Consider the following 25,918-nt stretch of genomic DNA (forward strand, 5'->3'; position numbering starts at 1 on the left):
GTCCCATCACAGGGCTTGTGCTGGACAATCCTCCAGCACAAGAAGCATGCCAGTGAGGGCTGTGCAAGGCAAGCACCACTCGCTCGCCCTGGGCCCAGCTCACTGCATGTCCCAGGCTTGTCCTGGAACAAGGTATGGGACAATCTGCTACCTACCACAGGAGGTCCTCCTGGCTGCAGCCACTGGGATGTGGGCCTCTTGCTTTCGAGTCTGTGAAGATGTTGGTGGGAGACATGAGTCAGGGAGGTTGACCAAAGCTATTCTACACTGGATTTAGCCTTTGTGAATACTCTTCCTCCTAGACATGATAGCTGTCTGAGGGACAGTAGATTTGTCTTTATATGGGTGCCTTCAGCCCTTTCAAGGTGAGAGCTATCACAATGTTTTTATAGCAACATCCTGTTCTTCTTGTGGGAGGAAATAGCTTTAAGTAGTTCTTTGCCTAGTTCAGAGAGACAGGCTGGATATTCTTGATCTTCATCCACAACTCATGATCCAAGCTGAGGCTAGAGGAATTAAACCAAAGTCCCTCTAGAGCAGGGGCGGTATGGCTTTCGGGGTGTTCGGCAGCCACCTGTCTCAGAGGCCCGGAAACAATTGTGTCCAATTGAAACAATTTAAGAAAATGAACTTTTTTCTCGGGCTAACCATTAGCATGAAAGAATTTAAGTTGCAGCAGCAGCAAGTGATGGTCTCTAGGTTAGCATGGAGGGTGATGTTCATCTCACCTGACCCCAGCTGTCTACAGGAGAGATGTCTGGTCTGGACTCGCTCTCTAGTTGGTGGAGACAGATAGGCTTTGCTGGAGGGCAATTCATCCTACCCAATTTAGACACCTCCTCCTCCTCCTTTGAGGAGAGGAATCATCTCTGAAGGTTCCTGTCTATTGCCATTGACATGACAATGATTGCACTGGACTAGAGTGGCATGAATAGGTGAAATGCTGCCCACCACTCTGCCCCTAGCCTGTAAAAGCTGGGGCCTGTGGGGTTTTTCCAGGCATAAATCAAGGCAGCCTTTGCCAGAAGAGGTGCTAAAGTGACAAGAGGCACAGCAGGTGTCAACATATGTAGAGTATAGAGATTCACTATTCCAAACTTATTTATGTTGCTTGAACCTGTAGCTCACTGGCTGATTATTAGTGTTACTAGAGACTCAACACAAATAGGTACAGCAAAAGGAAATAGAAAGAGTAAGCACCCAAATAATCACCCTAATGGGATGGTTCATGGATGAGGGTACCTGGTACTGTGAGGGGGGCAGAATCTCTGCTGATGTAATGTAAAAGGAGCTTCCCCTACTGGTTGTCAAAGTGCTTGTCTATAATGGATTTAGAGTAGCACAATGCTTTAACCATGAAATGTTGATTTTTCTGTGATGACTCTTCCTGGGACTGCAATAGATCCCTCTGCAGTTAGAAACCACCGAATCTTCAGCGTTACCAGCAACAGTTTTGAAATGTCCTGGCGTGTCACTTCTACTCTGAACCATACTTTCCAAGTCCAAGTGTTCAAGGGCAAAGAGATTATACGAAACTTGAAGACAGAGGAAATGAAAATGGACGTGTCTGGACTGGAAGCAGGTGTGATGTATTCAGTAGAGATCAGCTATGAAACCTGTGGAAAAACCAGCATCTCCCATAAAAATGTTAAAACAGGTAAATAGCCACTTTAAAAAAAAAAAAATTCTCTCTCTCTCTCTCTCTCCACTCACTTGCAGTTCAGCAATGATCCGTTTGATCCTCCCTGAACTCCATTTTCCACCTCCTTCAGCACTTCTTCTCTCCTCTACCCCAGCATTTATGCAATCCAGACTATCAGGCAGCAGAACTCCAGCCTTAGTTGATAAAGCAGTGCTGGAGCTGACTCAGACTATTACAGATATCAGACTAAGCTAGAATACTTTTTGTGTGTGTGTGTGTGTGTGTGTGTGTGTGTGTGTGTGTGTGTGGCACTGCATTCTGCTGCCACCCATCTTCCATCAGGCCCCACTTTTCCTGGTCGACAGCTGTGGCCAGTGAGAAATCCAGTCAACTGGTTTGTCAAGGGCTCAGCTGAGCTAACTAGAGTGCCCAGACGAAGGTCAGACTTGGTTGAATATTTGTGAGTGACCAGGATTAAAGGAAATAACAAGAATTGTGTAAGAAAGCTTGCAGAATACCTGCATAATTTTGTTCAATTAGCTAGTGATGCTAACTCCCTGAGACCCTAGATCTCAAGCATATATGAGATCAAGCATAATTTTGCCTTTCCTTTATCCTTAAATTATTTCCTAAGCCTTCATGCAAATAAAGAAATAAATCTCTCCACATTTTCTTCAAAAAACAGGCACTGAACTATTCAATAGCAGCCACAGTGAGAATGCTGCTGTTTATGTTTATCCATAAGAGCCTTCCCTTTGATCAGATGGGGGATGATTCCAGTTAGGGTCAGAAGGACACTACTCCCTTTACAGAGGCAAAGTAGGAGGTCTAGTGGTTACAGAAACAGGGGGCTGAACTTCAGAGTAAGAAGTTGGAGTCCTTGAGAAAAAGAAAAGTTTTCCAAAGATCAGTCCAAAGAGTAACAGCCTCAGATTTTTTATATAGGTTGAAGTGGTTAATAGATTCCCTGGCTCTGGGTTTTGGCTCACATACATACTCTGTATGTTACCTGCCAGGGTTTACCAGACAGAGAAATGGCATGCACTGTTTTTTGTTATTTTCAGTCATACCAGCCATGCCATCTAAATCAGGAAAAAAAATAATAGTTGTGACTGGTGGACCAGAGATGAGCTCACAGGCAATTCAACCCTGGATGTAACTCAAACACAGGAGTTATGTAGGGTCACGTCCACAAGGATATGCGTATACCCAGTTCTCATGCAGTTGTAATTAAGCACCTAAATATCTTTATGGACCTGATATAAGTGCATCTTCTCAATGTATAGGAAGCTTGTAGCAGAGTATTGGCTTTATTTTCTTGGTTAAATACCAAACTCTCTCAACCTTCTCCCCCCCTTCTCCCTCCATCATCTGAGATTTTGGTCTGGGTACATCAGTTTTGACTGAATCTTTTCCTCTTCTGCTTTGTCAGTGTGTGTTTTAATACTGTGTCCTACAGAGGCCAAGATATTCAGTGTTACTATGAGGATTCTCAACTACAACTTCACTGATGATTTCCATAATGCCAGCAGCTTAGCATATGAAGAATTTTCAAGACTGTTGCTTACAGAGGTAATGCTAAAATATCTGTGTATATATTTTTTTTCAATTTAGAATTTATTTAATGTAATAGAGGATTTTATGCCTGCCTGAAATATCCCTTAAAAATCATCATACTGTTTCCTGTGACCTTTCTTTATAATTAAAACAAAATGCAACTGACTAAACAGATCAAGCCCTTGGCCTTATTAGCAATGGAGTCAATCAGAATTTTCCCCTGCAGAAGAGTAAAGGAATTAAAAATGCAGACATACCACAGGGGCTCCTTTCCTTGGATCTTTAGTTTGGAAATAAACTCACATGAAATTGACTTGAGGGTTTTTAATGGGTTATTGAAATGACATTGCTGGCATTCATTTCAGTGCTGTCTCCTCAGTAAATGCCTGGCTGCTTTCAAAGCTCGCTCTTCTTAAGGAAAAGTGACTGGGTCAGGCTTTCTTCTCCAGCCCCATTCATTGCATGTGCACATGTAGTCACTGTCCATGCTCAGGTGTAACCAGCCATAACTTAAGTTATGAAGTCTGTTACCAGCTCTCAGCTTCCCAAACAGGGAAGACATTTCAGATGCAGCAATCTCTTACAGTTTTGCTGCAGAAAACAGGGCCCATACAGAGGAATTGGAATCTCCATCCGAAATTAGACTTTCCCAAAACAAAGGGGTACTCATAAACACATGTGTATATAAATCTGAGAAAAAAAAACAATAATGGAGCTATACTTTCAAAGGCAGCAGAGAAGAAGCGTTTGCTCACAAGAAGTTGCAAGTTGAACCTCCTGACATGGTTTTGTTTCCCATAGCTGCAAATTGTTTGCTTTTGTTGTGCAGGAGGACTTTTGTCACTGAATCTCCTCTGAGACTAATGCAGATCTAATTGGCATCATGAGGTTGGGAAGGAAAAAGAGCGTTGCCCATCTGTGTTTCTTCTGCCTCCTTGGGTGTTTGGGAGCACAACATCCCTCTCTCACTTCTTCTCTTCTCCGTTTTTCATGCCACCCCACCTTGATCTGAAATTAGACCAGTTAAACAGCTTGTTTGTAGGAATTTTTGGAGCAAACTCTGGCTGAACGGGAGCAAAGCTGTGTTGATTTATGGTGCTGCATTGCATGCTCAAAGGCATGCTTTGAGCTGTACATAAGAACAAAAGGCTCAAGCACGGAGATACCTTCTAGAGATGTAAGGCAAAACTGCCAGCTCCTGCACAGCTCTAATACTGAGAGCAGTATGCCAGCTTTAATGTTCAGAGTAACAGCATTTGTTCAACTGATGTGTCTACTTACCAGATTGATAATCAACCATAGCTGTGATATTGCCTTGAAGCTGTGCTGTCTCAAACACATTTTCTTGAAGTTATCCACCCCCATTTTCCTTGTCTCTCATCCTGAGATTTCTTTGTCATTAGACTCGGCTGCAGGCTGGAGTTGGACTGGTGAGTTTCAAATAACCATTGGGAGCTAAAGCTATGCCCATGCTGGTAAATGAAACATCCTGAACCATTTGCTGACACTGACAACAGCCAGCACAAACCAGCCTGCATCCGTGCAGCTGGGTATTTCAAAGTACAGTGGTCACATTCAGATTGCCTGTTGGGACTGGCCCCTGGCCGATGCTAAGTGTCAAACTCTACCTGGGTACTGCCAGGGGACTGCTAGCTGGTAGCAGCCAAAATCAAGCCAGAGTCTGCTCCAGCAACAGTGGAGATGACCACGTTCCAGTGTCTGGGAGTCCAGGGGTGAATATATAGGAGGCTTGGGACAAAAATCTTACGTGACATACAGAGCTAACCTCAAGGGTCTGACACATGCAGACTTACCAGGCCAATTCAGCTGTGTTGCATGCAAACAGGGGCAGAAGGAATTCTGCTCCCTTGAGCCAAAATGAAATTTGTTTCGTAAGAAGACCAGTGGTCAGATGGGTACCATTTTCAAGGGTACCTAGGTGCACCAAGGAGACTCACACTTCTCTGTGCCTCAATAATCTCTGAAAAGTAAGATTTCTGAAACACTTTGAAACTTTTCTTTTTACAACATTTTCTATGTTGTGCATATATAAATCATTAAAATGGTACCACCACAGTTCAGTCTTAAAAGGAGCTATTCCTGTTGGGTTCCTAATTGTTGATGCTTCTCTCTCTTTGCTCAGCTTGAAAATTCATTTCCAGACAACATTTCTGCTTTATATAAATCTGGGAAGCTGAAAGTGCAGACTGAATCCCTGCAAGCTGGAAGTATCATTGCAAGGCTCAGAATCACTGTGCAGGACCCTGAGTTCCCAGTCGATGCCTCCACATTTGCCCTGGTGCTTTCTTACCTGTACAATGGCTCTGCGCTTTTGGTGGATCAGCAAAACACTACAGTAGAAGGTAATTTAAAAAAAAAAATTTTCCAAACAACAAAATGGGGTTTGTATTTTGATTACACACAGTATCACCAGCATTCTTCATGAAAAATACTTTATAGAGAGACAAAGTATGTGGAGCTTACAGTGGCTTGTTGGAGGGGAAACCACAACATGAGAACTCCTCCGTGGGCTTTTATCCACAAGCCCAGAAGGGATCAGAAGAAGGAGCATTGGCTGTCCCCAAGTACCTGCAGGCACTGCTTCCCTCTGCTGTGTTTAAGGAGGAGTGGAGCCCTTGATTTCCCTATTAATTTTCCTCTCTCCTCCTTGTGAGCAGTTGGAAGTTTGCCATATCTTTCTCGCATTGAATTGTGGATAGGATTACTGTGGAATATTTGTAGCCTTTAGCACACACATGCCCTCTAGACAGTTTTGTGCTTCAAGGCTGTGGGGCTGCATTTGGGCCAGGGTTTAAGAAAAGAAATCTAACATCTTCATTATAGAAATCCAGTCAGAGAAATTCCCAAATGTCCTCTCAGTGAACAGGACTAAAGAAACACGTATGGAATTTATGTTAAACTAGGCCTCTGTTTCATCTTCAATAATCACCATTTTTATCTTCAAAGGACTAAATTCTGGCTTCAGGTTTCCCAGCTGGCAGAGCCAGCCAGAGTTCAGAGAGTTGCCAAAGCCAACAGAATGGGTTATACTTCTCCCCCAGTGCATTAAGTCTTTAAAAACTTATTTACTGTGATCAGGGAAAACTCCCTTTAGAGTTGCAGAGCATATGGAAATTAAGGGGAACAAGACAGGAAGACAACAGAAGAGACAAATTGCACCCAAAGCCTACAAATGACTACAGTGGTAGCAGATACTGAATTGCAAGATGCTGATGTGTGCCAAAATACTTTACAAATGTTATTGATCCTGAGACCAAAACAGTGGGGGGGAAGAAGGCAATAGCTCTGGACTCTTACTTTATGTTCAGAAAGCCAGGTGGCTTCCAGTAGCACCACTCTTAGCCAGGAGCACAGCCAACTCCTCCTTAGGGATAGAGAAAAGGGGTCTATTTCTTAGCTCTGCCCAAACAGGCATTTGTCTGACAATAGTTTCCTAGAGACAAATGTGGAACGTAAGGCAAAGGAGTGCAGCATATGAAGGAAAGGTTTGTATAATGGGCTGTGTGGCTTCCTGACCCCTGAGAGCCCTGGGACGTGCCCTTTGGCAGTAAGCCCGCACAGCTCCTCTTGCACCAATGGAGCAATGCCACCTGGATCCTCTGTGGAGCCAGGCCACCAAAAGGCTACGTGCTTGGTTCAGTGACAGTGGCAGAGCTTTGAAACAGCAAGGAGGAGAAGTCAGAAGGGATAGCACAAATGAAGGCAGTGGAGCAATTACACCTCTCTTTGTAGACTCATAAATTATTACGTTTACTGCCATGATTAATAGAGACACTAAAATGGCTGTCTGTTCTGTGAGGCATGGTAAGGAAAGAGAAAGGGATGTGTGCTGAGTCAGGTCCAAGATTCATCTAGCACAATATCACATCCTCAGTAGCAGCCAGGAGCCAATTCCTGGAGAAGTGTAAGAATACAGCAAGGGTAGATGATTCCTCTCACTAAAACTCTTATCCACCAACTATTTTCAGCTCCAGGACTCCCTGAATCCAAAGTTATTTCTTTGAGTTTCTCCTCCATGGGCACCCCGTGAAGTCATGCAAACCTTTAGCATCTGCAACATCATTAGGCAAGGAATTTCACAGATTTTTACCCATTGCATGTACCTCTTACAGGTATAATGGGTAATCAGAGTGAACACAAAGGTGTTTCTTTTATAATTCTTGGAGTAGGACTATTGGTTGAGGTGTGTGTGTGGGGAAGGCACTTGCCAAACGTGAAAGGCCAGAGAGATGCCAAGAGTGCAGAAAGAGAGCACAGAGCACACCTTGGCTGAGATGTAATGGTTATAGAGGAAAAAAGTGCAGTGTGTGTGTGCATGTATGTGCATGAGTGATGTACTAGCGCCAGTGAGCACTGAGAAGAGAACGTAAGTATTTTGGCCTGACACGTGATTGAATGTGGCCATCAGAGGTGAAGGAATTTGCTTAAAAAGCCATGCTAAGTGATGAGAAAGGAAACCCTCAGAGACAATGGAGCCAGTGAATGTAAGTTATTTGGCAATTAGCACGGTAGCATCTCTCAGATGGTGTTTGAAGCCATTGAGAGTCACAATTACCTCATAGCACAGTAAGGCATTAATGAGAGCACTTTCATTGCTGGTGCTTCAGTCAATCCTGCATACTTCTGTATTCCCTCTAGGTGGCTTAGGCTGTAACATAATAGGCAGATGCTGGCCATAGGCACATGAAATCGCCTAATGGAAACAATCATGGATGCAACAATTATCTAATGAGGAAGAAAGGAAAAAGAATTGAAATATTAGCTGGAAGGAAGTAAAAGGAGAAGGCTGTCTGCAAGCAGAAAGATGAACGCATGTGTGTGCATGCACACGCCTGCTCTGTACTTTCTGTTTCTAGAATGGGACTTTCCTTTGTTTCGAAGAAATAATCACAGTGATTAACCTCTGCGTGTTGGAGAACAAGCACTTATGATAATGCATTGTTCAAAACCATTTTCTAGCCTCTCATCAGAATTATTTGTCCCAAGGCACAGGTTTCAATCTAGTTTTCTGCTCTCCCTCACTTACGGCCCTGAGGCAGTGAAGCTGTATGCACAAGGGAGTGCACACAGGGAGGGCTCGCATGGGATTCACTGAGATTATTCATTTCCAAAGCATTAACTTGGCCTTTCCATGTTTGCTGGAACAGGGTGCGAATGGTAATATAAGACTTCAGATCTAAATCCCTCAAGAGTGAAGAGACTCAGCAATAAAATAGGTCTATAACTCCATGAAAGAAGCATCTCTAACTGATTCAAAGCAGCTGAAATTAGACATAAGGAACACCCTTAGAGCATATTCCTGCATTGATGAACCAGGATCTCTTTTCTGAGACTACTGGAAAGAGGGTCACGGTTTTACAGTATTACTTTTGAGAAGAAATCTTTTCTAAAAAGAGTTTTTCCCCTTAGCGCTTCCTCTGTTAAGAACTGAAGAGTGATTCTTGTGGGAGTTACTTGCATTTACCTTTTGTTTGAAGCAGAAAATTATTTGGATTAAGTGTCTATTTAATATTCTATCTACTGGTAGCTTGTGGTAAGAGATCTATTCATTACCTGATGTATCTGGAGGTAATGTATGCAGAACTTGGTATAATGTATGCTTTTGATATACCTATAGTACAAACCTACAATATTTTTTTCACTTCAAATAAATGTTTACTTCTAAAAAATATTATTAAAGAAGTCTTTACCTGCAGAAAATATTTTTCGGAATACGAGGACAAAGGTTGATTTTTATGTGAGAGCATAACACCACAGATAGTGTTCTGCATCACTCAGAGCCTGGCTGTCAGGTAAACGATGAAAAAGGAAGACCACAATTCATAAATTCAAAAACTGAAGAAAGGACTACTTTATGATTATTTCTAGCTTACTGCAGCCAGAATGGAGGAAGTCTGACTGATGTTCTGGTTTTGGTCTTACAGACTGGGATGAATGTGCTTCTCATGCCGAGAATGACTGCTCTGTGTTTGCGGAGTGCATCAATTTGATGGGCTCGTATCTGTGCAGATGCAAGACAACCATGGATACTAATCCATCCCGACCTGGAAGAAACTGTGAGGGTGAGCAAAAGACTGGCATGTAGTTTTTCTTCGCCATGAAAGGTTGGAATAAGTTGTGTTTTTCTACCTCTGCTTTTATTGCAACTGTTTATATAGCACGCAACGTGTATATAGATGCACCTTTGCAGTCTCTGGCTGAAGGCATATATGTGATCTGCCTCTGAACATGAAGGTGAATCTTAATGTGTCTTCAGATTAAATCTCTCTGAGATCCTTCTTGATTAGCCTAATGATGGACTGCTGAGAAACATGACACATACTTTTTCCTCTTTTGGTATGTCTGTGGCTAGTTTTCTCCCACTGTAATGATCAATGCCCTCCCAACCAGAAGAGGAGACCCAGGAATCAAATCTGCTTCTTTTTGTAGACACAAACCAGATTCAACACCATAAAATCACAAGTGCTACAACGTGTTAATGAAATATCCAAGACCTGTTTCTGTAACGCTATTACATGTGGCTGAGTGGTCTCAGCCCCGTTTTCAGGTCAGACCCTGGTGCCTCCTCATCCAGTTTCAGGTCCTATTTCAATGTGCATTTGCTGTGTTGCAGGTGAGATTGTGGACCCTCTCACTGAAACGACGGCTCCTGAAGTAACAAACAGCACAGAGTTTGCTCCTGAAGAAGGAAGCCCTGCAGCCCCTTCTTCCCCTGCTACCACCGAGATGGTGACTGCTGTACGCTCTGAGATGAACACCATCGTACACCTTCCTGCTGCATGGCCTCTGGGTGACAAGCAAGTGCCCCACGATCATTCTCCCACCAGCACTCCTCCAGCCCCTTGGAGAAAAGGCCTGGCAATGCAGATGGGCTTCGGCAGGGACAACAGCCCCACAGCCACAGGGGTTGCAGCCAGCAAGGAACTGGCTGTGAGCGCAGACTGGCGGGCAGCCGTAAGTCCATCGCAGCAAAGCTCTGTGGCAGATGCTTCCCCCGGTGCATCTCAGCGAGTGGCTGCTCTCACAAATGCACCCATGGGCACAGCTGGGCAAGAGCAACTCAGTTCACTGTTTCTGGTGTTTCCAAATCAAACGGCCTTTGCTACCACTAGAAGTCACACAGCTTTTGCTGTGCCTCAAGCCAGCTCTCAAGGTGGTCCTGGTACAGCTCTGCTGGCCACAGGAGATGCTGGCGTTCCCACCCTCAACACCACTCTCAGAGCACATATAGAGACGGCAAGAGAGAACAGCACTTGGGCCAAGAAATACGCTGGAGCCCTGGGGTCACCAGCTCTGCCAGGCATCTCTCCAGCTCCCAGCCCAATGCCAGGCCCAGCCATGGACCGCAGTGAGTACGCATCCGGCAGGGGCCTACACGCAGGGTAACTCAGCTGCATGAGAAGCAAAGCCTCACTCAGAGTCCAGAGATACATAGTTGGAATCAGTGGTCTGGGATGAAGGCGCCTGAAACTAGTTTGTCTATGTTAAAATTATTTTCTTGCATGAATTGGCACTTTTTCTAAATCAGCATGTGAAAATAATTTCTTTTTCTGGTAATTTGCCAGTTAGTTTTATCGATGTTACATTTCTTCATCTCAAAGTAGATGAAGCAAATCATACAGTGCACTGAGCATGGCTCATCAAAACATATGCTGCTTGTCCTCTTGCCACACATCTTGATTTCTCCTGCATGCTCTGCCACCAGGGTACTGCAGCAGCAGCTGCCTGTAGAGTTACCTTAGAGACCTGGGAAGGCAAATGACCTGCCTTGCTATTCCTCTCAACAGAGGATGGATTAGGCAGAGCCCCACAAATCCCTTGTGGGTTAGGAGCAGCGTGGAAACCTGTGAGCCACTTTTACAAAAGCCGTAATTGAGAGTAATTAGGCTGGTGGGGAGGGCTTCATCCATTTGGGTTTGGGCAGATGTATTGCAGCTAATTAGGGGATTTTTCTGTTGATTGGAGCTGAATCATATTTCAAGGTTAGTATCAGATTTGGTCTTTAAATTATGGTTTTGTTTGGGATAGGAATGCTGCTGTCTCTGCCCATCACTAAAAGTATTTTTTCTTTAGTGTGTTAGTTAGTGATACCTATTTTAGTTTTGTTTCTGCTTGTCTTTACTCTGCCTCTTATGCCTTTCACATCTCTCTGATCCCAAACCCACTCACCTCTGCTCTTTTCTCTTTGCCTCCCCTATGATTCCTGTTCCTGGGGGTCTCCACTCATCCAGCCCCACTTCTCGTTCTCCCTCATTCCTTTCTCCCTGGAAAACCTCTTTTTCAGCCATGTAAGGCCAGCTCTGCTGTTTCTCCAGCCTCTCTTGTACCACCAGTCCTGAGCACCAGTGCCACAGTGTCCACTTCTCCAGTCCTGCTAAGCTCTGGGCAGCCATGCCGATACCCCTGTTCAGCTTTTGTCTTCTCTTCTTCATGTTGTATCCTTCACTCTGCCTGGCATTGGTGAGACCTGGGAACAGAGCCGGGCAAATAACTGATTTGGGACTCCGGTGGCCAAAAGGAGGAAACAAAAAATTTTGGACCAAACAACATGTTGACCTGAATTGAAAAGCTTCATTTACTGCTTTGCCTTGTGTTCCCTCTGCCCCCTTTCAATGTAGGGAAGAGTAAAAAAATGTGGTTTGTTTTTTTTTTTTAATGAAAACGAAAACGTTAATTTTTAAAAAAATATCAAAATAGCTAATTTTAACTGACAAAAACCAAAGGTTGTTTTCTTCCAACTAGAAAACAAATTGAAGAATTCTACACAAACAGCTTCAGTTTATAAAAACTTGTTTTCTTTTTCTGATGAATCAAATATTCAGCCAAGTGCTTTTGCTGGGAAAGAAGCTTATGAAGGGATTATGCCTGGGGAACACGAGGAAGAGCCACCATAGTGATGTCTCACTAGCCCAGAGCAGGAAATTCAGAGGGCAAAAGTCCATGTTTGGTGAAGTTTAATATATAGCTCCTCCTTGTGGCAACATCTCTGACCTGGAGGGTCAACCTAAGCCAACTCTTCATAGTCTGTCATGTCTTTTAAATACAGACTTTTTTTTGTTGTTCGAAAATTGTTCAGAATATTTTCCCCTCTCACCATCAAACAGAATGTGGTTTATCTCCTAAATACCTATGTTCACATGACAGGACAAGCCATAGCAAAAAGCAAGCCCAAGTTCTTTGATCTGACCACTGGTGGTGAGGGTTCCTTTGGGATCAGAAGTATGCTGGAATAAAGAAAGCCTGCTTCGGTGGCTGCTTTAAGCAGACATGACTTTCTTCTCTCCCCTGCAAAGCTTTACTTGATGACTATTTCTTTTCTTCTAGTACCTGTCCCAGCACAAAGGATTATTGTCCCCAATGTGACAAGAACCAACTTTGATGTAATATGGCCCACAGAGTTTATGCAGAGTCCTGCTTTTCAATTCTTGCTGCTTCAGAAAAAGCCGCTAATATGGGAGACTAAAACACAGTATAGGAGTCTGACAGTCTCAGAGCTGGAACCTGGTGCCTTATATACTGTTGAAATCAGGACAGATGTGTGTAGGGAAGAAAGCAGGCTGGTACACCAGAAAGTAAAGACTGGTAACTTGATCTGGAAACAATTGTAAACCGAATCCTTAGCTAGATGATAGAGTTCTTGAAGTCTTTGGTGAAGACTATCCTATATTCATATAAAACATTGAAACTTTAAATCTTGATATGCTAGGAGTGATGATCTATTAGCAGCTGGAAGGTGGTGTGAAGATAATTGGCTGGCAATGGTCACAGTATTGGGTGATGGCAGTCAGCTTGCCTGGCTAGCCACTAGAAGGATGCTACGGGTATGAATCATGTCTTGAGAAGCCCTTTCTCTCCTGCTTGTGATCACCTTCAGTGTCTGTAGTAACAATGCCAAAACCAGTGATAGTGAGAAATGACCTAAAACATTTGAAACTGCCTCAGTGTGATTCAGCAGATACAACTTCAGGGAGGAAGCACACACCCTGTTGGGATTCATCTCATCTTACAGTAGCTGCCTGAAATGTAGATGTCTAACTTCAGGCAGCAGTTTAGCCTTCCTCTGAGGCTGGAAGGAAGACCTTGGTGCTGGAATGACTTGCCCTCTGGAGGGACTGGTCTTGCCCCATTGCGTGTAGATGGAGCTGGGACAGCTAGCTGAGTCTAGGAGAGCAATTCAGGTGCCTGAACGTAGCCATAGAGCAACATTTCAGATGCCCCGGAACATCCAAGATGGAGCTGTCAGATATAAGACCTACAGGAGGTCTGTGTCCTTCTTGAGAAGCATCCAGGGGCCAGAGAGGGCAGACTAAGGTGCTGGATACCTATGTTTAGGTATTTGGGTTTTTGGCTACATTTCAGAGGGCTGGCCTTCTGCTGTTACGAATTGATGCATACCCTGTGTGGCCAGGCATGCCAGTGACTGTCACACACTTGTCCATGGACTACAGTCTATGGAACATGTATTTAAATTTAAAATTATTTAAATTGTCTTTTTCTTACTTTGCAGCTGTCCAGAAACTTAGTGGCACAGTACGGATAACAAATGTGAAATACTCTCCAGGCTTTAGTAATACAAGCAGTGAGGAATACCAAACCTTTGCACAGCTCTTTGTTGATGAAGTAAGTAAGTGGCTAAGAAGGACGTGACCTGTTACTGGTCTCAATGAAACCATATGTACAATCTTTTTCCCATGAAGGCTGTATGCCACATGTGCATTCCTTGACACACCTGTAAGGTCTGAGTCCCCCTGACTGTCTGAGACTGCAGCATAAGCATGCAGACATGTTTTAGAGTGAGATCAGGATTTGGCGATTCTCTGGTGCCTCCATTTCCTCTGCTTCTCAGACCTGCTTGTACTGGCTTATTGATTTCCTCCAGGGATGTGGTGAAAAGTTAATGGATATTTGGAAAGTGCTCTGATATCCTTGCCCTGCACAGCAGTATATTAATGAACTGTATGATTGCTATTACCCCTTGTCATAGTACCTTAAGGCTGAGATTTCTTATAATCGTCCTTGTTTTTGTAGCCCTGTATCTGGAAAGGGTGTGGTTTCTTGGTAAGTCACCTCTGCCCTCACTTCTAATTAGAGCGCAGGATATCAAAGCACACTGTGATATCAGCTGCGCCTTTAATGCTCTCATAATTGTCAGGCATTGCCTTTGACAGTATTACTCTCCTAATTTCTTAGTGAATTTATCAGAAGTTTGTTCCTGCTGGTGTTTACTCAAACACACCTGTGCTTGGAAAACCACTGGTTAGGCTGAGCTCTTTATTGCCTTCCCTATCTCCCCTTAACTGTCTGTGTTTTTAGAGGCCTTGATAACTGTCATGATAAATCCATCTCTGACAATCAATCATATGAATTTTCAAATCCTGCAGAAGCCTCCCCAAACTCTCACTGTGTACAGAGTTACAATCTGTACAACCTGCGCACTGACAACGACGTGTGTTTGGGCAGCAGTCAGGCCAGCGTGGAGTTAGAGATGACTGCAAGGAGGAAAAAGCGTGATCCGTCTAGCTGTGCAAGATGTTTTCTTGGATATCAAATAAGTTTCCCACTGGTCGTTACTGGTTTGCACCTTTCTGGATGTGTTAGTGGAGCACAGCTTTCTTGGAGTTGTTTTGGCCCCAAGCTGTCACATCGGAAAAGCAGTCACAAAATGAGAGTGACATGATTAGCAAAGTGAAAAGGGAACAATTCTCCACTGACCTCACTCTCATTCAGCATCACTCTCTGCCCGAGGCTATTTTGGAATAGCATAGTATTAAAATGGACTAAAATGAATATATTTTCTTCATGGGCTATTCAGTCAGGTACCTTAATCCAGAAAATCATCAATAGAAATATATTTGGAAAATTTGTAAAATGGTTACATAAAGGAACTAAAGTAAGTTTGTGTCAGTTTTACTGAGTTCTCAAAGTTTCAGGTAGAAAATGATCACTTGTGATTATAAGGAACTAACTCCTTTTTCTAGCACACCGGTTTTGTGGATCAGCCAGCGAGATGTGTTTGCGTTGATTCCTTCTGCCTCTGAGCCACTGTATATAGGCTATAGTATCATAGGTACTGTACACGACAAAACATGTTGCGAGTGTTTTATTACAAACGTTATGTTTCTAGATGCCAAAGAAAAGGAAGTTTAGGAAAGCAAAAAGATCTGTATGTTTTCTTTTCAGGTTATAAGGGCCAGAAATTCATCCTTTAAAGTAAGTGAGGAAAGTTTCATGGGCTTTAAAAGCACTATCAGGTTCCAGTTAAATAAACTTTGCCAGAGATTTTTTTTTTAAACCTCTTTGGAGTCACCATCTACAATTCAGGGGATTTATAAATCCTAATGTGTATAATGTTCTTTAGCGTAGAGCTGCCCCAGCACTTAAGTGCCGTGTGGTTAAATTGGCAGCACAGCAAATGGAAATACCGTCCTTTAAATAATGTGTAGATGAGAATGAGATAAAAACTTGATGTGACAACTTGCACTGTCATTGTCCAGGCTAGTTTCACCATCCTCCTTGCAATGCAACTGAAAAACAACATAGTGAAGGGTGAGAGGGTACTTTAGTCTTCTTGGGTTTTGCTCAGCCTGTCTTTTGCAACAGTCAAGAAGAATATCATGTCAGCTAGGGCTTGTCCTCAAGAAAATGAATCAGCAAAACAAAAGGTTTGCATTGAAAATGCATTCACTGAGATGCATTAAATTCCTGAGTGGAAAAGATTGTTTTGAATTTGGGTGTCTTAAACTTAGCTGATTGACAAAAGGTGTGAAACTAATAAATGATATTGCCTTATCAAGGTGACCCCCTCATTTTGGAAGTGACATAGCCTTTGATGTAGCTTAGTACACTTAAAATGATTGCAGTTAAAGCTATCTGAATGTGGAATGAGTGTTGATACAGGGATTAAGGCAGTTTCATTATTCCAGTGCAATTTCACCCCTTTTGTTAATTTGAGTCTATCCCCAATTTGGGACATCCTTAAAGCTGCTGGTGATGGTGGCTGGGCAGATGTGTGCTCTAGTACCTTCTGTCTGAATGTGCAGCCAAAGCACAGACAGCGGGGATGTTTTTTTTTTCTCTTTGAGTGAAAAAAACAGGCTTCATGCAGGGTTCTGTTCAAATTAATGTACCTTTTACTACTTACTTCCAGTTTCCAGACTGCCAGTATGTTCCCTGCTCTGCTGGCCACACAAGCTCCTGTCCAGGTACCCACAATAGCTCCAACAAGCTGTTGACATTTTGCCTGGGCCTTATGGAGGGGTGGACCCAGAAAACCCACCAAATGTGCCACAGCCACCCATAGGGTGGGTGAGCCTGGCTGCCTGAGCCTGCCACTTTCCTTTTGCTCAAAAAACCTATCGGCCTTTGCCATCCCCTTAAATAGGTTTTAGCGTGGCTTCCATCTGGTCCTGAACTTGGACTTTATCTGCCTCCTGTTTTCTTGCCTGAGCAAGGGACGTTCCCTTCCCTCAATGCTGGTGTTAACTTTGCTCATGTTGTCTCCCTTTCTTGTGGCTCTTCTTCTGGCATACCAACTTCTCCTGGTCTGGCATTGCTAGTGTTTCCTTTGTGTGCTACAGAAATTGTAGATACAATAATGGATCCCAAGATAATTCATTTGTCTAGTAAGAAAAACGCCTCATACTCAAGGGTATTATATATTGAATATTTCCTTCTAAAAAGTTCACTCTTTCTTTTCCTTTTTTTCTAGCCCCACTTCATCAACCATTATTTTGTTAACCTAGGGTGTGGTACCTGTCGTGGAATCACGTAGGCTTCTGGATAAAGGGTTTTGTAGTGTCATCTAGTGGCTAAATACATACACAGGGAATCTCCCCTGACACTCTTCAAGCTCTGAATGCTGCTTTGTGAGGAAAAATATGAATAAGGACAGAAACAAACCAACCAACCAAAAAAAAAAAAAAACCCCAGACAAAAAAAAATTCCCAAGCCTTAGGTAAAAAGAAGCACCAATAAAATAAAATCTTCAGGAGATAGATGAGAAGGGTATACTGGTGACATAGGGATGGGCTAAGAGGATGTCAAAGGCATGTGTATTTAATGTCCAGAAGTTCAGACAAAAACTATGAAAGATGAAATCTTAGGGCTAACCTCCAACTTTTCAGTACATGCTTGTGAAACAGCTGAAAGAGAGAGGAGAAGGGGCCCAAGACCCCCCTGGCTTGGTGAAATAGGAGATTTTGGGGCTGACAAGGACAGTCTATGGTCTGCCCAGGCTTTCGTAGCGAAGTTAGCTCTTCCCATCCTCCTGGCTCTGTCTGTGTGCCCCGTGGGGCACTGCAAGGTATGCTCTGTGGGACTTCCAGGCGCGTGGGAGCCCTTTCCAGGTGCATGCAGGGGGTTTGCTCTGTGCAATGTTACCTTGCTACCAAGAACATGCAACACACATCAGTTCTGGCAACTCAGAAAAGAGCTGCAGCATGTCTGCAAAATCTGGGGCCATCTGCAGGGCTGGATAATACATAGCAGGCAAGTAAGTAGGGGCTAGATAACACACTGCAGGCAGGTAAGTCAGGCTTGGCACATAGGTTCGCAAGAGCTGTGGTCACCTGGGAGAATCCAGCAGAAAATGCATAAGCTCTGTGTGTGGGTGCAAGAGAAATGAGGCTGCTTCTCCCACTGGCTCCCACCACTGATCCTTGCCTTGTCTTTTCCCTGGGCTCTCCCTGGTAGGAGTCACTGCCTGCATCCCTGAGCATTCCACCACTGACACAAGCTCTGCCTTAAACTCATGGCTGAAATCCAGCCCTGCTGCTCCAGATATTTCCTGCAGGGGATGTGTAGAGGAAGAAGGGGTTGGAGGTGACTGCAACGTAGCCACTGCCTGCCCCCTTAATTCTCTGGGAAGTTGAACGAGGGAAGGAAGTGAGCGATCTACCCTAAAGAGAGGGCCTAAAGCAGGGCAAGGTGCTGGGAAAGAGGTGCGACTCTCCTGCACAGGGCAGCGATGTGCCAGCTCTCACCTGGGCCAAGTGCTGCTCATCTGGCCCTTACGGTGCGGCTGGTCTCCTGCTCTGTGCCTTCCTCTCCTCTGGCATCTCCTGGGCGCCTGACATCCATAGGAGGGTGAAGGCAAAGAGCAAGTATGCTGAGAAATCACAAAAATTTAGGTGTTTCTGTGTCTATTTCCATCTCTCTGTGTCCTGCATTGAAGCTAGTGACTGCTATGTAGAAGGAAGCTGTGTGTATCGCAGGTTCAGGAGGATTGACAGGGACGGCATGGGATTTGTCCTTTGTGTGCTGCTGGGAGCTGCTGTCTTACCATGGACAGTCTCCTGTTGCACTTTTGCTGGCAGTTGCTAGGTGCAATTTTAATACCAATAGCTCAGAACAGCCTGTACTACCTGCCTGAGGCAGGCTTGAGAGTTATGTCCCATGCTTTCTGTTGCTGCGCGTTTTATTTGTGTGGAAGAATTTAAAAAGACTTCTCAGACACACGTGAAAGATACTAAGAAATACAGGGGATCTGTGAGCATCTCATGGAGAAAGGGAAAAAATATACAATTTTAATGGGAAAATTCAGGACGTTGATGGATGGTATTGCACAGCGTGTGCTTATCCTGGCATCTAGTCTTCAGGTATGCACTCTGCCTGCATTGTGGTTAGATGTTGGGGCAAGACCTGGCATGCAAACCTCTGTGTGTGTGTCTGCCCTGCTTTCCCTTGGGCCATGCAGGTAGACAGGGAGTCCAGCACAGTCTTATCGAACCCCTTGTTTGGGCGACTAGAGGAAAAGGACTGAGGGGAGCACTTGTGGATGTTTACCAGTTTCTCTTTGTGGTGAGTTTCTCAGAAATAGGTCTGTATTTCTGTGTATAAAGTTTTCTCAATATATTCTTTAAAGCTGAATTAATATTAGCCTTGTGTCTTGTCTGGGGTTGGTCCCATGAGATGATGCTATCTGACCTGTGTCTGCTCCTCCTGTGGCTGGTGCTGGGCCTGGAGATGAAGGAGAATGGTGCTGGAAATGCGAAAACTGTTGTATGTTCCCCCGGGTTCCTGTGTATGCCTGGGTGCCCTACCCCACGGGCTGCCCTCCTGTGGGAAGAGAGGGAGATGTTCCCACAGGCAGCTGCCCTCCAGAGGTACCACACAGCCCTGGAGAGTGGAAGGGGAAGAGGTTGAACATGCAGCTCCAGTCTGTTTATCTCTTTGGAGAGGGGTTGGTGTCTCCATCTGAGCTGGATGGCAGAGAGGCTGAGCAGCCCAGCTGATGATACAAAACTTCACACAGCGTTGTGTTTTCCCATCCCACAGAAAGCAGACCATCCTGCTCTTCAGTGTGGTAAAGGAGGATGCTTCGGGGACTATCGTGAATAAGGCTCAGTGCGCATTGAAAAAGGTGGCATTTTCTTTCTTAGTCAGCTATTGAATTCCAAGGTCACTGTGTACAGACCGTGACATTTATTTTATTGATTTCTCTAGATTGCCCTAAGTTCAGCTGTGATTTGGTGCTGCAGTACTTTGAGGGTGACAGTTCCTGTTCAAAATAGTTCAGAGCCACCTCCTAGCCCTGTTCTTGGCCTCTCAGGGAGGACCGTGAGTAGGGGCTGTGTGCCCCAATGACAGTCAGAATTTGCAGAAAAAATATGATATTCCTCAGGAAAGTCTTTAATGAAGTATTTCTGAAATCAAATTGAGGACTGACTTGATGAGAGGTTGAGTTGTGTAGCAGTGCTGATGGCATGAAACACCTCTCTGTTTTCTTTACCCTGGTCCGGGCATTTAAAAAGAGGGAAGTTTACAGTCAATGAGAAGCAGGAGAATTTTGCTTATTTGCTTGGTTCTGGTGAGAAATCATCTGTGAAGAAAGGCTTGAGGGTGGTCTGCTCTAAGCTGTAACACACTTGAGCTAAGGGAGCCCTCCAAGACATATATGCAGCGTGGAGTGTCAGGACACCTCTCCACTTCCACTGGCAGCTCCTCCTCGTATTGGGTTGCCCCTCTCCCTGGAGGCATTTTAGGAGGCAGAACATGTGAGTTTCCCTGCAGTCTCCTCCCTCCCTTGCTGTTATCAGAGGCAAGGACCTGTGCCAAATGACAGATGAGGTATCTTAATTGCTTAGATCGTTTAATATTCATGGTTAAATATATACGATATCCTTCAGCTGCTGTAGAGTGGAAACGTTATAAAGCAAAAGGTCAATTTGCTGCTGCTTCCCTCCAGAGTATGAAGCACAACTGTAATACATAATGCTCTCTTCTGGCAGTGTACAAAGCCTAAAATGTAATTGCTTCTATCTGTCCATCTCCACATGCATTTTGTTTTTATTCCAGGTACATAAATCTCTGCCCCTTGAGGTTCTTCAGCAGATGGATGCTGGTCTGATTAAAGTGTTGATAACGGGTATTACTAATGGGAGCACAGTGGTAAGTTTCAATCTACTGATTGCAGAGGATGTGAATATCTACTACATCATCACCACTTTTCGCGATGCTTTTGAACACAGCTCCTATTTCACAGTTGACAAGAGCAATCTCTCCATAAATGGTAAGGAGCAGCTTGTATCCCAGTAGTTCTTCAGAACTAGAAAGGTTATAAAGCCTATTATTAATCTATTTTTTGAGGTGAAGGTAGCTGTATAGGTGGATGAAAAGCCATTCTCTCTCCTTATATTGCTCCTGCTTATCCATCTAATAAGCTTTTTCAGAGAACATCAAAAGGTGAAATAAGAAGTGAGGTACTCCTGATTCGAAAGGACAAAACCAACTGCTCTTTTTGCCTATAGCTAGCATTAATTTTATAGAGAAGAAGATAGGGAGACATTAGAAACAGTGATCACAAATTGAGGGTTTTATAAGCTACCAATGGAAACAGGTGCCTGTACACAGACATAACTAGCTCTATTTAAAATCCATTACCCTCTGCTTTGCACTGATAATTCTGCATGTGATAGAAACCTCAAGAAACAAATAAATGAACATGTGAATTCTTCTGCACTGGGAGTATGTTTACCTCACACACCTGTGGGTAGGGAGTTCAGATGAAAGTCCACACCTTACCAAGACCAGCACAATGGCCGATTGTACAACTTCTTTTCCTTTATATGTAATTTAAGTCATTAATAAGAAACATTAGTCTCCTGACTAACTGACGTTGAATTCTGTTTCACAAGTTGATGTGTCATCTCTGGAAAAAATAGCAAATTCTATATCCTTAACATGATACATTTGTCCAAAGAATAATTTTATAAGCTGTCAATTAGAATCTCATGCAAAATGACTTCAGAGGCATGTATATGGTCTGCCCTGTACATTCTCTTTGCCTGTTGATCTTACAGCTGTGAATCTGGAAAATTACGTATCCTGTTAATTAGTAAGATCACAACTATCTCATGGTAGTGTTTTGTAGAGTGCGTGCCCCCCTCAAACCTGTGCTAAAACAAATGGTTTGTTTCAGGGACAGGTCCCCATACAGCAGGTGGTTGGTGCTGCTTTCTGACTCCCACTTATGGTGTTATGTCCTTATTTGCACAGTTACAATTAGACCTTGGGAAGAGAAAGGGAAGTAAAGCATATTTTTACTTTCAAAAGTGAAAATTTGGGCCAGGTAAAAATTAAGAAAGCAACTAGACTGAAACTTGGGCCAGTCACACAAACCTCCTGCTTCACTCATGCTGGGTGTTTACTAACCATCTCCTCAGGAGTGTGGAATGGGGGAGGCAGCTGAGGAAGCCCCTGGGGATAGAAGCATCCCCTCAGGCTATTGATCAGTTTAGGAGGACAGGAGCTCTGCAGCAGGGTGCCTACATTTAAGTATCTGCTGAGCATCATTGGTAGCACAGCTCCTGGAGGGTTTTGTCAGTGCCTTGCAATTAGCCCTCTAGGCTGTGCTTCCACTGTCCCACCTCTTCTAGACCCAGCAGCTGCCTGACACGTATGGTAGCGTATCACACCTAAGAGGTGTAATCCCACCATGATATCATGATGATATGACCATGCTCCAGTTTCAGAACCATCACATTTTCATTTATACACTGTCCACCTCTGCCTTTTGCTTTAATATACCCAACAGATTATGATGAGTGCAACAGTGAAGAAGATGACTGCTCCCCGGATGCATCATGCCATAACACACTTGGGTTTTACCAGTGCAGCTGCAATGAAGGATTTGCTGACGTGCATCCAGAAAGGCCTGGAAGAAGCTGTGAAGGCAAAAAAAAAAATTATTATCTAGTGGCTAACAATGCTTAGTGATCAGATCTTTACTGAATCATGGTCACGCTTGCCACAGGTCTTGAAATTTTGCCAGGGATGAATTTGATTTGTTGTTTTCAGCTGGATCCTAATAGGAAAAATCTTTCAGTAGACTTTAAGTATTTCTGACTGTAATACTCTGTCATAAGAGTTTACTATATTAATATTTAATGCTGTCTTTGTAAGGTTCTTTTAACAGTTCTGTTTTCTTATATTTGCCATTAAAATTAGATAGGATTGTCAAGATTGTTAGTTGTTTTCATTAGCAGTAGCAGAGGGGACAGCAGAGGTAATAGAGAAGGTAACAGAAAGCACTAGGTACGTGGTTTGACCTCTGTATGGCAGCAGGGATGAAATGTTGGTATTACAAACTACTTTTTTGTATGAGTCAATTCATCTAGCTTCTCTCTTTCCTTAAATCATTTGTTAGCTGACGTATGATGGGTCTTTAAGCTCCTAAATTCTTTTAGGCTTCTTCAGTAATTTATATTTGTTCTTGTAACCACAATGATAAGCTACTCTGTGGCTGAAGTCACAATGACTTGTCAACTGATACCAACCTTTGCTCAGTTTTATTTAACCAAGGTATTTAGCATTATGATAATGAGCTTTTGAGAAATTAATCTCTGAAAGAGCTTAGACTTCTCTTTTTGTTCCTCTTAGGTTCAAATCATCAACTTTTTAATTTGGGGCATTTCCGACAGCTGGGGAGTTCCAGAAGGAGATATATATATGTACAGATTTTCTATGTTGCTTGGGAAATAGATGCTATTTGTATGTACAACCCATTAAAATTATTTAAGAGAGGTTTTGTGCGATGAGACACATCCTTTGTGTTTCACCGCAAGTGGAGTTTATTATCTTGGTGCTCTCTAAGTCAGTGGTGGATGAATACTTTGGTTGTTTCTACCAGCAAAGAGCCATGGGGTAACCCCAGAGCCTGTGCTGGATGTGGGGTGTTCGACATACACATTGATCTCAACCTGTGCTTCCTCTTTTCCCTTGCTTGCTTTCTTCCTGAAACCATTAAAGATTGCTACTAACACATTTGTTCAACTCCCAGGACACACATGTGCAATGTGGGCCTCCTATATGAGGTTTGTCTTGCACTTTCCCCAAAATGGGTTTTCCAAAGCGCTCAGGGTCATATCTTTTGGGTACCAACTGGTCACAAATGGGGCCAGGTTTTTTACAAACTCTGCTCCTGTTTATACCCCACATCCAGAAGTGTGCAGTCTCCTACAGTACTAGGCAAAAAAAAATATGAACACTTGCTGAGCAGGTTACAGCTGGGGATCTCTTGCAAGCACTGATCTTCCAAAAGCTGTATGCATGTGTTTTACATGAGCACACTAATTATTGCAGCTCTCAGGAAATTAAGGACTTCAGCTTTACTGACAGGGACTTTATGCATCTCTTGGGCTCTTTCTTAAAAAAAGGCCACAGCTTTGGCAGTAAGTAGAGCAGGTTAAAAAAACCAAAAGAAGCGAGTTTCCTGCCAGTAACTGTGAGTTTCTTCCTAAAGGTTTGCTTTTACCTTATAAAATCAATTTGAGTCTGTAAATTACAACAGAACCTTTATTTTTTTTGCACTCTTCAGCATTTCCTATCAGCCAAGAGGCAACACTGCCAGATAAGAAACCTGTACACACCACAGTTTTACCTTCAACATCTTTGCAAACTTCAACTCATGTTTCCTCCTCTGCTTCATTGGACTTCTCTACTGCTGAGCACAAAGCTGTGGAGGACACCACGCTCTCCAGCAAGGTGCTGCCTCCTCTCACCATGGATCCTGTGTCAACTCCCGATGTTTCTCCTCAAGCATCTCCGGTCCCCCTCGTTAAACCTGCCCAGGAGGTTTCCATTAAAGATGCAGTGACAGTGTTCTGTGAAATCGAGAAGATCGTCCTTGCTGTCCAGAAGAGATTTTTACTGCAGCAGTCTATCCCGGAAAGCTCCCTGTACCTGGGGGAGCCTCACTGCAACGTGAGCATCAGTAACGGCACTCACGTTGTGCTGCAGGCAGGCTGGAGCGACTGTGGCACTGAAGTAGAGACTGTGAGTCCCCTGAGCTGGTGAATGCGAGGAACCAATGCAATATTTTTTTTTGGTCTTGCGAGTGGGGTGAGGAGGGGGGCAATGGCAGATATTTACCTAGGAGTACAGTCTATTAGTTGCTGAAATGTTGGACAAAGAAATTTCTTTGGAGGACGAAAACCTCTTCCTGTGAGCGGAAAGTTACCTCGTTGTTTGGGGAGGAGGGCAAGCAAGAAAGAGAAGGGGAATCTTTGAGGTCAGACAGCAAAACTCAAGGACTTCTCCAAACTGAAGTCACTTTCCATGTTTCTCTGGGTTTTCTCTGCACCTGTCAGAAGCTTCTCTTTTCTTAAAAGCAATTTCATTATCATGGTTAGACAAATACCTCAATTGCTGCCAGTAAGGGGAACAAAGAGTGATGGCTATCTCTTTGGATCCCAAACAAAACGCTATGCTCAGGCCATGCCAAAGTACAGAAATTCCCTTGTGGAGAAGACTGAGGAAGAGGAGGAAGGCTGGTGGATTTTCATTGTCTGACCGTACAGCAAATAAGATACTAGAGGTTTAATCTGTTTGATTTTTGCATCCAGGAGAACGGAGAATTCTTAAGCACTTGACGCTAGTAAGCCTGCAGCTCTGTTATATCCCTAGATACACTGATGTTCACAAGTTGCGTTTTCCTCTTTCTGTGTTCCAGAACATGACTAATACCGTAGCGAAAACCATCCTTCGGAATGATGTTTCTGCTCAGGGAGTAATCCACCATTTAAAAGTTGCCAGTCCCATTCACTGTGTGTTTCAAAACAATCTCTTGACTTCCTCTGGATACACTGCAGAAGGGTAAGTAACAACTCTCTCTGCTTTGAAATGTTGTGTGGCTGAGTGCTGCTGCATCAGAAAAATCCCTGGGGACCTTAGCTGTCTCCAGTGGCAGTACTTGCTATGCCAAGTAGTCTGCCATCCTGTGAGTCCTGTGCTCAGGTGGTCCCTGCTATGGGCTTCTCTCCTACTCCATCTAATGTGTCAATAGATCCAGCAGCCAACAAGACTGGCAATTGCCTGGCTAAACCATAAATGAAAATAAACCTTTGGGAGCTACTGGTGCAGGTTCGGGAGCCAGAATTCCCGACTCTTTGCCTTCCTGGGCAGTCACGTGTAGCAATAACAGTATTTTCCTGCTTTTGGAACATAATAATGATGTATCTTTGCAACTGATGTAGGCATGCAGACTGCTCTGTGGGTGCTAAGGCTGGCAATTTTTAACCCCACAAATCCTTATTTGATCAACTTGGAACAAAGAGAAGGTACGTAATGCAAATACTTTTTTATGGAAGGCTCCATCTTCAAGTAAAATGGAATCTAATCCACTGTTCACAGAAAATCAAACCCACACTCACAGAAAAGGTGGCAGCGCAAGCTTTCCTCTGATGGAGAAAGTTCTCCCTT

General features: G+C 43.7%; 1 protein-coding gene across 1 annotated transcript in view; it reads left to right on the forward strand.

Annotated features, from left to right (window-relative positions):
* The window catches only part of UMODL1 (uromodulin like 1), a 57,174-nt gene that overhangs the window by 20,724 nt on the left and 10,532 nt on the right, over positions 1-25,918 (forward strand). Inside the window, exons 8-17 of the mRNA XM_087758906.1 lie at positions 1,403-1,657; positions 3,102-3,214; positions 5,343-5,562; positions 9,145-9,282; positions 9,834-10,568; positions 13,728-13,840; positions 20,516-20,729; positions 22,254-22,391; positions 24,036-24,493; positions 25,170-25,312. Of these exons, the coding sequence (XP_087615032.1) occupies positions 1,403-1,657; positions 3,102-3,214; positions 5,343-5,562; positions 9,145-9,282; positions 9,834-10,568; positions 13,728-13,840; positions 20,516-20,729; positions 22,254-22,391; positions 24,036-24,493; positions 25,170-25,312 (2,527 nt within the window). The remainder of the gene's footprint in view (positions 1-1,402; positions 1,658-3,101; positions 3,215-5,342; positions 5,563-9,144; positions 9,283-9,833; positions 10,569-13,727; positions 13,841-20,515; positions 20,730-22,253; positions 22,392-24,035; positions 24,494-25,169; positions 25,313-25,918) is intronic.

Source organism: Nipponia nippon, unplaced genomic scaffold, assembly GCF_047370975.1.
Source record: "Nipponia nippon isolate SJK-2023a ecotype South Korea unplaced genomic scaffold, ASM4737097v1 scaffold_2, whole genome shotgun sequence".
Taxonomy (NCBI): domain Eukaryota; kingdom Metazoa; phylum Chordata; class Aves; order Pelecaniformes; family Threskiornithidae; genus Nipponia; species Nipponia nippon.